Genomic DNA, 12,420 nt, shown 5'->3' with positions numbered 1-12,420 from the left:
TTTTGTTTTTGTGTATTTTTTTGGGCAAAAAAACATACAAAGATAAACGGTACTAAAAAGCAAAAAGACCATGTTATGAGTTTGTTTGTAAGTCGTCTGTTGATTCCTTAATGGAGTAGTAGTTTGTGCACAATATAACATAATGCGCAACGTAACAGTTGAGTTCATATATATGTCTGCGTGGATGATCAATGATCATACTTGATATTAAAGTTGAATCCTAAAATGTCGGGTCTCTTCACCGCGGTTAAGCGAGAAAGTTGAAGTGGCAGTCCTGTTACCGTACTCCACGCTTACTTTGTATTCACCTAGGAATCCCATGAAACTGTAAGAACCATGTTCGTCTGTTCCTCCTTCCAAGGTTTGGGTTTGCCATTCCTTTAGCAGATTGTCCACAACATCTCCAGCTGGCAGATTATTCAAGTTATTATCAGTAAGGCACATTTGGAAGCATCCTTTTGGGCTTATGGCTGTCCACAGCATTATCCCACTCACTGCAGGATGTGAAAAAACTTCTCTCAGAACTGTTTCCAGATAGATTGCCTGTGTTTCTTGGCCGTATTTCTTGTTAATGTCGATTTCTGTGAGCCAAATGGGAAGTCTCAGTGTGGCCAGTTTATCAAGAATTGCTCTTATCAGAGGAGGGTTGGGAGCTGAGAAATGACCCTCCAGCCCAATCCCATCCATTGATATTCCGCCTTGTTTCAGTTCCTTCATCTTAGAGATGTATGTGTCCACAGTGGACTTGGGATCAGAACATGTTTCCACCACATTGAAGTCATTCATGAACAAGGTTGCGAGTGGGTCTGCTTCGTGTGCTGTCTTGAAGAATTCTAAGGTGGCGTCGGGTCCCAGCCGCTGCTCGTACAGATCGAAATGCAGCATTTCGTTGCTGACATCCCAGTGGATAAACTCACCTCTGTATCTGCTCATAAGGCTTTGGATTCTTGACTGGACTGCTGATTTCAGCTCTGGACCTGTGAGGTTCAGAACCCATTTTGGTGTGTACTTCGGATCCTCCCAGAAAATGTTGTGGCCTCTCACCATAATCTGGTTTTCTCTAACAAAGTTCAGCATCTGATCTGCTAAGGTGTAATTCAACTTTCCCGGATCAGGTTCTGTTGTGTACCACTTCAGCTCATTCTCAAACACTGCTGTGTTAAACCGCTTACTGAACCAGTCCTGAAACAGGAAGCTAGACAACATTAATTTGGTTAACATTCTACATAGTATCAGAGGTTGAATACACAACACAAATGGCAGGCATCATTCTTAATTAATTGGACAACCTGATAGGGCAAATTTCCAATGATATACTTGGCTATTGCAGATCCGAACGGGAAATCTCTCGAAATCTGCTCAATTGTTACCGCTGCATCCTGTAGCCTAACACCTTGTTTGTCTGATACATGGATAGTTACTGCGCGCTTTCTTTCCTGAACCAACACCAAATTAAATTAAAGATGGTAATTAATTTGGATGGCTAGCTGCTGTGAATATTTGACTTACCATGTTGATTTTGGTTTGTTGATTTGAACTCCATTCCTGCTGAGTAAATGGCTGCAAAGAAGCACTTGCTATCTCTATATTGATTTCTGCTGTGCCTGAATTCTGTTCAAGAAATGATAAACATAAGTGTGTCGTCAGAATATGATGATGTGTACAGTACAAGGGGTGAGATGTGGTCCAAGTTTTTTGGTTACGACATGACATCTGATATCACACCAGATCGACTAATTCAGATTTGGACCAAGACACGTATTTTAAATATATAGGACATATATATGTTACTATCACATATTTAGTCTTATTATTATTCTAACTTGATTGTGTACCTGAAAGTACAGTAGAGATAAGTTTGATGGTGAAGTCAAAACAAATCCACCCTTGATAAAAGACCAGCAACCTTGCTTAGCAACAACAGTCCCTACACAATCTGGTTCCCCCTTTTCAGTCATGAGGCTAGCCGTTAAGAGAGCAGAATCTGCATTTTCTATTCTGACCCAACCTGCCAAAACCCAAATTACATCAATCATACATCTTTTCATTAAGCTAAGGTTACTATGAAAGATTGAATCTTGAACAAAGAATGGTTAAACAGTTAGTTATTAGGTAATTAGGGATAGAACTCAACTGGAAAAACAATAAATTGTGCCCGCGGTTAGGTCTTGCAGCAGAAATGTTGGCGTATAAACTCCCTTTCCATTCAGCCCTATCACCTGTCGGGATTCTGGGACTTTACCCCCTAGTATTCCTCCACTGTATAATGCCTCCTCTGGATGCTGTTTGCACTGCACAGTTCACACCACAATCAATGCTCATTACCATAAAACAAAGATTTTGACCTTGTAAATGTCTGTTGTCAAACATTAATATAATGCCGATACCTACCTCTGTGTAGGCCGAGGAGTCGTATAATGGACCCTCTGCAACAGAAAGACCACACAGACAATTAATCAGAATGAAAGAACATAAAACCAAAGTAAAAAAAAAAAAAAAAAAAAAAAGGAAAAAAGGGAGAATACCATAAGTTGAAAGGGATGGGTTGATGAAGTAGCCCAAAAACAAGAAGAAGAAGGGTAAAGTCGCAGTGTTTTTCATCTTCATAGAACAGAAACTACATCAAAAGAATGGCGTGGAGTCCTGTTTCTTTATAGAAGAGTGAGTCAAGGTGTGGTTATGGGCGAGTGCAAATTGACCAGTAATGGAATCACAGGAGAAACAGTGTCAGTACCCGAATGACAATTGCCGTGTTCACATGCACTGTAAGAGGAGGTTGGCTGGGTGGTCTGATATATAGTGGCCAGCATCTGTTATGGTTTAATTAATACTTCGTAGTTTGGTTCTGTATTTTCAACATGATTTAATGTTTTCCAGCTGCTACCTATTTCGCAGGTTTCTGGTACGATATTGGTGGCGTTTAGCGTCATGTAAAGTTCAGAACCTCTTTAATTCGGTGGTTTGTACACGTGAATGCAGGCCATTTTTTTTTATTTGTAGTCTTGTGTTACCTACCCTTTCACTCTTATTATTATTATTACTGTGCTACCGATACATCCCCTTTTGGTTTTTTGTTGCAATGTGGAAGTGTGAGCACCCTTCATCACATCACATTTTCCCCAAGTTGCCATGCTTTGTTGTATCTCGAGATAGGAAAGTATGTAGCTGTTAGCCTGTTATTAAAAGTACACTATGAGTGAAACTCGTTTTGTAATCTTAAATGAAAATTTGAATTTTATGATTACCAAATTAATTGTTTGACTAACTTGACTGAAATTGTCCTATACTATTTGTTAATTCCATCTCTATGCAATGTGGGCACAAAAGGCACCATATTGTAGCATGCCATGCTTGAAGGCCGGTGCCCATCATCCCTCGCTACTGATGTGTTTTTCGATTGCTTTGTAAGTAATACTAGTACAACTTTATTGGTATTGTGCAGCTATACATTTTAGTTTTATTTTGGAAAAAACAAAACAAAAAACAAAAAAAGTTGCTTTGATTACTACTTAAGACCTAGGAAGGAAATGAATGGATTGGAAGCACATTATATTGTGGTCTTATTCAGCTTTGCTTGGTTTGCAGGCTTTCGGAGTTGGCACGCGGATGGAAGTGGGCACAGCCCACGGCGCAGGCATGGGCTAGGACATCCATGATACCAGAATTATGGCAACTTGTAAGTTTGTGTCATATTGCGACATTTGGCTTGCGTGTATTTTCAATCAACTATATAGCAACAAAACTCTAAGTTAGACAAACTTTGCTACTTATAGTCCTCCAAAAATACTTTATGCTAAAAAAACATACCCTATATCGCTCTGAAATAAATTTTAGGTTATTTAATACCAATTATCATATTTTTTTTATTGAGTTAATACCCAAAATCGTCCTCGACTATAATGGTTTTTCTTAATTTCGTTCTAAACGACTTTGGTGACCTAATATCGTCCCAGACTTTTGTGTTTCGCTCAATTTAGTCCTCCATTTGTTATTCCATCAAATTGGTGTTAAATAAAGGGACAATTCAGTAATGTCAATATTGATCTCTCTTTACTTTCAACTTGTGAAGTGTGAAATTCCTCTTTCTTGTACGAATTACACCCAGAATTACTCCCCGACCTGCAAATCAAATTTTATATTCACAGTTTTAGGAGTAATTCTGTGAGTAATTCGTAAAAAAAAAAAAAAAAAAAAAAAGGAATTTCGCAGTTCACATGTCTATGAGCAAAGAGATGCCAATATTAAAATTACTGAATTGTCTCTTTATTTAACACCAAATGGACAGAATAACAAATGAGGGACTAAATTGAGCAAAAACACAAACGTCTGGGACTAAATTGAGCGAAACACAAAAGTCTGGGACGATATTAGGTCACCAAAGTCGTTTAGGACGAAATTGAGAAAAACCACTATAATTGAGGACGATTTTGGGTATTAACTCTTTTTTTATTTACTTCTTTTTTACTATACTATTGGATCCAAATTTTTTAATCCTTCATAATAATATGAGTAATAAAAGTCATTACTTTTCACTTACCATTTTTTTTTATATTTATTACTAGTATTTATTAAAAGTCATTTTTTTTTAAAAGTCAAATATAATATAGTACAATTAAAGATATGATTTGGATCGTTTATATATTTTGATGTTATCATTGATTAAATTTGTGCAAATAATTGCTCAAATTGATAGCTATATTTAGATGTACGCATGTTGTGCTATATTTTGAAGATTTTATTTATCATTGTTTAGTATTTTCATAAATTAGGCAAATGTGCTCGTTATCTAACAACTCAGTTATAGAAATGAATTGCTATCATTATTCACTTGTATGGAAGATATACTTTTTTTTTTGTCAAGATATATAGCATTTTTTTCATTTAAAAAAAAAAAACTTAATATCACCGATTATATTTACACATTATTGAAACCTCTTTGTAGACGACATTGGTAGTGACAACACAATCTTGTTCATCTTCGTCTAGAGCTAACACTTTCAATCCATCAAGACGGGTTACCTGGGTGAAAATATATAATGGTAGAATATCACTTAATTAGTTATCCTTTTATATTTTCAGTTAATTAGTAATATCATATTCATTTTTAGCTAATTATTTTTTTAATATTTTCAGTCAATTAGTCAATTAGAATATCAAATGCAATGATATTTTTACCTAATTTTCATTCCATTTTTATTTGATGATGTTGATATTATTATTGAAATATTTCTATTTCATTTTTAATTTACCTTTACTATTGTTTAAAATATGTATTTACTATTGATAATGTAGAATATTATTATTAAAATATTTTCTTTCAATTTTTAATTAAAATGCAATGATCTGACCATTTCTTTTTTTTTATTTTAGTCAATTATGAATTATTTTTTATTTGCAATCAATTATTAATATTCATTTCCCTTTTATATTTTCAGTCAATTAGTAATATTAAATTCATTTTCAATCAATTATTCTTTTTTATTTTCAATCAATTAGTCAATTATAATATAGATGCAGTGATGTTTTTACTTAATTTTTGTTCCATTTTAATTTGATGATGTAGAATATTATTAATGAAATATTTTCGTTTCATTTTTAATTTACCTTTACTATTTTTTAAAATATGCATTTACTATTTGTTGATGTAAAAATATTATTATTGAATATTTCCTTTCCATTTTTAATTTTCCTTTACTTCTCAACAAAAAAAAAAAACAAAAAAAAAAAACAAAAAAAAAACTTTAGACTTCTCAGTACTTGTCGACATTGATGGGCAAGCAATTATGTTGGTAAGAGGAGCTGGTGATCAAAATGATCGCACATCATTTACAAAGGGAGCCATGGGTTCCCTTTTGTCTTTTTTTTTTTTTTTTTTTTTTAATTTTATTTTGTATATCGTTTTGTTTGGATTTTTACTACTACTACTACTATTATTATTATTATTATTATTATTATTATTATTATTATTATTATTATAATTATTATTATTATTATTATTATTATTATTATTATTATTATTATTATTATTATTTGATTATTGACAATTTCGTCAAAATTTTAACAAATTCGCTATTTTAACAATTTATCTTTAATCAAAACACCAAAATATTATTTAATAACTCAGTAATTTGCTCGCTCCAAACTGCTAAAAACTAAAACAACACATACATTTTGAGTTAATCTTTCCCAAACCCCACTAATAATAAATAAATAAATAATAAATAAATAAATAATGAAAAACTAAAAAGAAAAAAAAAACGCTAAGGTTTCTTAAATATGAACATTTTGACTTCTCAATACTTGCCACATTGATGGACAAACAATTATGTTTGTACCTCTTATATAGAAGAGCTCAAGAGCTCCTCTTTTCAAACATTTTCAATGTGGGATTAAAATGATCTCACATCATTTACAAAGGGAGCTCGTGGCTCCCCTTTGTCTTCTTCTTCTTCTCCTTTTTTTTTTTGGTTAATTTTAATTTTATTTTGTATTTAGTTTTGTTTGGATTATTACTATTATTAGTATTTTCACCCATACGATGCAGGGAATGAATTTGTTGTAATATATTAAGAATATTTGGATCGATATATAATTATTTAAATTATAACATCAAATATTATATAGTGCACTTGAAGGTATGGTTTGGATCCTTTGTGTTTGATGTTATCATTGTTTGAATTTGAGCAAATAATTGCTCAAATTAATAGCTAATGTGTAGATGTACGCACGCGGTGTTGTAGCTTTGGAGATTTTATTTATCATTGTTCAGTATTTTTATAAATTAGGCAAATGTGCTCGTTCTTTAGCAACTCAGTTATAAAAATGAATTGATATCCTAATTCATTTGTATGAAAAATATATTTTTTGTCTAGATATATAGCAATTTTGCCATTAAAAAAATAGAATATCACCGATTGTATTTACACATTATTGAAACATCTTTATAGACAACATTGGTAATAGCAACACAATCTTGTCCATCTTCGTCTAGAGCTAACACCTTCAGTCCATCAGGATGGATGACTCGGGTGAAAATATATAATGGTAGAACATCAGTCAATTCCAATTAGTGATCCTTTTTATATTTTCAGTCAATTAGTAATACCAGATTCATTTTCAGCCAATTATTCTTTTTTTTTTAGTCAATTAGTCAATTAGACTATTAGATGCAGTGATATTTTTACCTAATTTCCGTTCCATTTTAAAATGATGTATAATATTTTTATTGAAATATTTCCGTTATATTTTTAATTTACCTTTATATTGTTTAAACTTTAAAATATGCATTTCCTATTGATGATGTATAATATTATTGAAATATTTCCGTCTAATTTTTAATTTTTGTTCCTTTTTTTTAAAAAAAAAAAATTAAAATGCAATGATCATGACAATTTATTTTTTCATTGTAGTTAATTAGTCAATTACTCAATTAGAAATATTATTGTCACCAATTAAGCTTTATTAATTTTTTACTATTTAATTAATATTCATATTAATTTGGGCGGAAATGTTGAAAATGAGGATTTTAATTTTATTAATAGTATATTTGAATTATTTATTTTTTCATTAATTATTCGCATGGTAAACATAAATGATATTGCAATAATTAATTTATAATATTTATCAAATTATATCTTTTTTAAAATATAAAATTTGCACATGTTTATGGGTTGAAAAAATTTTAAATTATTTTTATTTTAAAAATATTTTTTAGCAACCCAAACACTCCATTAATCTCCCATAAAAAACTGATAAAGAAAAATGATTTTATTAAAGAAATTAAAACTAATTAAATTAAATCTAATCATGCTATATTTATTTGTAATGTATATTAATTTTATTTTGAAATCATTTATTCACATATTTGAATTTTTTTTAAATTATTCTCATTGTAAACATAAATGATATTGCAATAATTAATTTATGATATTTATCAAATTGTATCTTTTTTTAAAATATAAAATTTTTTCATGTTTAGGGGTTAAATAATATTATAAAATTATTTTGAATACATATTATACATTAAGTGTATATATATATATATATATATATATATATATATATATATATATATATATATATATACACACACACACACACACACAAACACGCACATTTTTAATTCTATATTGATAAGTATAGTCTGCGTATATGCTTTAAGAAAATATTCATTATTGAAAATGAGATATAATTTAAAAAGTAAATTATTAATTAGATTACCTAATATAATTGTCCTACTAATTGATTCAATGCTAGTATGTATAATTCATATATTTGAAGACTTGTTAAAGCTAAATACCTATTAATTGCCTTAATAATAATTAAGATAATTTTTAGTCAATCAATATTCAATAGTACTAAAAGTATTACTTTGAATTTTTATAAATAAGATATAATATTATTAAACCGAAATAATTAAAAATATGTGTCCATAGTACAAAAGATTTTATAATTGTAATTTTTATTGCCTAATAGAATTTGTCAATTATTAAACATTATTTGTGGAAGATTTTTCTTTTATTAATAGTATAGATATAGAGTGGTGTAAATAATAATTAATAAATTATTATTTCCTTATAAAATTACACTGAAATTATAGTATAGATATAGATTGATGTAAATTATTATTTCCTTATAATATCACTGGCTTGAATTACACATTAATGAAAATCTCTTTGTAGATGACATTGGTAGTAGTAACAGAATTTTATCCATCCTCGTGTAGAGTTAAAACCTTCAGGTCACCAGGATGGGTGACTCGGAAAAAAGTCACGTACAATTGATCGTGATTAAAGACTGGTTTTTTAAGTAATAACCCAACGTGAATTAGTGTTTGGCCCTGAGTTTTGTTGACAATCATGGTATATGCGAGCATCAACAGGAATTGCTTATGCTAGAACTTGAAGGACAATCTCGTATCAAAAGGAGTAAGAGACATTTTAATGAAAGATTTTACTTTTATTAATAGTATATATATAGATTGGTGTAAATTATTATTTACTATTATTAAACTAATAGTATAGATGGATTAATTTCATTTTGAAATCATTGCTTCACATATTTGAGTTATTTATTTTTTCTTTAATTATTATAAACAGAAATGGTATTGTACTAATTAATTTATGATATTTATCAATTTGTATTTTTTTAAAAAAATATAAGATTTACACATGTTATTAGGGGTTAAAAAAATATTTTAAAATTATTTATTATTAGTAAGTATTTTTATTTTTAAAATATTTTCCAGCAACACGAACACTCCCTTTGTATCCCATCAAAAACTGATAAAGAAAAGTCATTTCATTAAAAAAATTAAAACTAATTAAAGTAAATCTAATCATGTTATATTTATTTGTAATTGTATATTAATTTCATTTTGAAATCATTGGTTCACATATTTGAATTATTTATTTTTTTCTTTAATTATTAAGAAATGATTTTGTACCAATTTATGACATTTATCCAATTGTATTTTTTAAAAATATAGTGTTTTACCCATTAAATTTTTTTGTTATTATGAATTTAAAATTAAAATAGAAAAAATAAAAAGATGTTAAAATGCACAATATAATAATATAGTTGAACTTTTATATATTTGGTCAAGTATCTATTTTCATAACCTACAAAAGTAAAACTAAAATTTTATATGGTTAATATAATCTTTAATCATGTACATATTTAGATAAATTTATAGCAAAAATTCATATAATTAAGTTGATTTATTCCAAATTGTATTTCATATATATTATAATGCTAAAAATAAAAATAACTAAGAGAATCGTACTTAGAAATCAATAAAAATATAAATTCTATATTTTGTATGAATAAATATAAACTCTAATCGGACGCATATATCCTTATATGATTGTATAATACATTGTATATACAAATATTGTGGCAATTTTTGTTATTAAGAATTTAAAATTGAAAATAGTCAAAAATAAAAAGATGTTAAACTGTACAATATAATAATATAGTTGGACTTTTACATATTTGGTCAAGTATCTATTTTCATAACATACAAAATTTAAATTTTGTATGGTTAAGAATCTCTAATCATTACATATTTAGATAAATTTATAGAAAAAATTCACATAATTAAGTTGATTTATTCCTAATTATATTTCATATATATTATAATTCTAAAAATATGAATAATAACTAACAAAATTATATATACTTAGAAATTAATAAAAAAAATTAAATTTTAAATTTTGTATGAGTAAACTTAAAGTCTAATCAGACGCATTTCCTTATATGATTGTATAACACATTGTATATACACATAATATTTATTAATATGTATATAGGAAAATTATATAATATAATTTCATTAATTATAATTTATATTGATAGATTTTATTGAGCGGTTAGCATTATTATGATTTCTATGTTAGTTTCCTATCATTTAGCTATTCTTTGTGTATATAAAGCATGTAACCTTATTCTCTAAAACACACTGAAATAAACACTATTATATGCACTCATCCATTTATAATTAAAAATTACATTTAGATTTTTTTTAAGTAACATTTAAATTTTGTATTATTATTAGTATAGTGCATAAGTGTATGTATGTATTTTTATCTAGAAAAAAAGTGTATGTATGTATATTTTTTTAAAATTATAAATATTCATGTTTTGTTAATTTTATAATTTCATTTTCTTAATTATATTTCATATTTTATTAATTATAATTTAATAAAATTGCCATAAATATTTCCACAAAAGAAATCTTATATTCATTATTGAAAAGGGGATATAATTTAAAAAGTAAATTATTAATTAGATTACCTAATATAATTATCCTACTAATTCATTCTATGGTTGTATAATTCATATATTTAAAGACTTTTTAAAGCTAAATACCTATTAATTGCCATAATAATAATTAAGATTATTTTTAGTCAAACAATATTCAATAGTAGTAAAAGTATTACTTTGATTTTTTATAAATAAGATATAATATTATTAAACCAAAATAATGTATCCATAGTACAAAAGATTTTATAATGCTAATTTTTATTGCCTAATAGAATTTGTCAATTATTAAACATTATTTATGGTAATTATGCTAAATTTACAACATCAAATAATATCTCAAAATCAACTTAGTACTTAAAAGTGAAATTACTATACAACAATATTTTCCTCAAAATAACAAACAATTAAACTTTATTCCTTCTCAACTTGTTCATCCTGAATTCCTATCCATGTTCACCTGTATAAATAATTTTACACAAAAACATAATGTAGACAAAAATTAGTATAAGCTAAGTAAGTTTCACTTCACCCTGTAAAACAATAGTTTGCATTTTTTATATTTTCAAAACTCATATAATTTCATACTTTTCCAAAATACATTTGGAGTTATATATTTTCTTGAATGGAGAATAAATAGTTATTTATGGAGAAGTAACCAAACTTTTTGAAATTCACTTTGAAACTGGACTAAAACCTATGTGCACACCCTAGAAGATTCCAAGCCAGTGGATAATATATGATCCAAGTAGTTAGGTTTTCTTACCTACTACCACTCAAACAATTTAGAAACTGAATCATAACTTATGTGATACACTCTCATGTGATTCCAAGCCCAATGAGTAATAAATAGTCCAAGTAAACAGTACTCACTCTTACTTGGACACCACACAATATATTATTTTCTCAAATTTTCATTATTTCTCCACAAATAAATACTTTCTCTATAAAAATACAATTTTCTCCAGAATATATAATTTTCTCCAAATACATTTTTCAAAAAGAAAAAAAGAAATACAATTTTCTCCACATGATTTGTCCAAAATATAATTATAGTCAATAATCCAGTATTAATACAATTTCACAATACTACTATGTATACAACACCAAAAATTTCAAGCCAAGTATTTACATAACGCACGAGTTCTACAAATCGAAACTCATTCTCGATATTTCGAGAATCACCACTCACAATATTACCATTTATTGATAAATGTACTTGTGTTCACATGAATAACATATATCATATAATATCACATATAATATCAATACATACAGTACTCGGGGAAAATAATAATTTTGGTGAATATAAAATCTTACCCTCGAAGGCAAACTTTCTATCAACCTTAATAGCATCCTAACCACCTTGATAAGAAACCTGCATGTGAATCAAATAAATCCAATAATAATAATAATAAGCAAAGCATATTATTCATTGATCATCATCATCAATCTCAACAAACTTAGATTTAAACAAAAGAATTTGAAGAGTAGAAACAATTACCTGAAGTAGAGATTAAGTGAATGAGTGTTGCTAGGATTGAAGAAAACGTAAGAATATATTGAAAATCATGAAGAACCAGTAGTGTGGGGAAGATGAATGAATGCCAAAGTCTAAAAATTTGTATTTATAGGTGAAAATAGTAATTCGAAAGGAAA

The 12,420-nt window shown here is 27.8% G+C and overlaps 1 protein-coding gene across 1 annotated transcript; it reads right to left on the bottom strand.

The window, feature by feature from the left end:
• Positions 1–53: 53 nt before the first annotated feature.
• Positions 54–2,792, bottom strand: LOC109161478 (anti-sigma-I factor RsgI6). Its single transcript, XM_019309893.1, has 7 exons — positions 2,526–2,792; positions 2,392–2,426; positions 2,135–2,291; positions 1,836–2,008; positions 1,510–1,611; positions 1,290–1,436; positions 54–1,182 (listed from the first exon to the last, which is right to left on the bottom strand). The coding sequence occupies exons 1-7, from the start codon at positions 2,605–2,607 to the stop codon at positions 208–210; spliced, it is 1,671 nt and encodes a 556-aa protein (XP_019165438.1). The 5' UTR covers positions 2,608–2,792; the 3' UTR covers positions 54–207.
• Positions 2,793–12,420: the final 9,628 nt, after the last annotated feature.

This window comes from Ipomoea nil, unplaced genomic scaffold (genome assembly GCF_001879475.1).
Source record: "Ipomoea nil cultivar Tokyo-kokei standard unplaced genomic scaffold, Asagao_1.1 scaffold2922, whole genome shotgun sequence".
Taxonomy (NCBI): domain Eukaryota; kingdom Viridiplantae; phylum Streptophyta; class Magnoliopsida; order Solanales; family Convolvulaceae; genus Ipomoea; species Ipomoea nil.
Note: the sequence above shows the minus strand (reverse complement) of the source record. Positions and strands in the feature narration are given on the sequence as shown.

Excerpts from the sequence above, each read along its gene's own strand:
- LOC109161478 (XM_019309893.1), bottom strand. The coding sequence starts at position 2,607 with ATGAAGATGAAAAACACTGCGACTTTACCCTTCTTCTTCTTGTTTTTG. Across the intron at positions 1,612-1,835 it reads TATCTCTACTGTACTTTCAG|AATTCAGGCACAGCAGAAAT; the intron begins GTACACAATCAA and ends TTTCTTGAACAG. Across the intron at positions 1,437-1,509 it reads AACAAACCAAAATCAACATG|GAAAGAAAGCGCGCAGTAAC; the intron begins GTAAGTCAAATA and ends GTGTTGGTTCAG.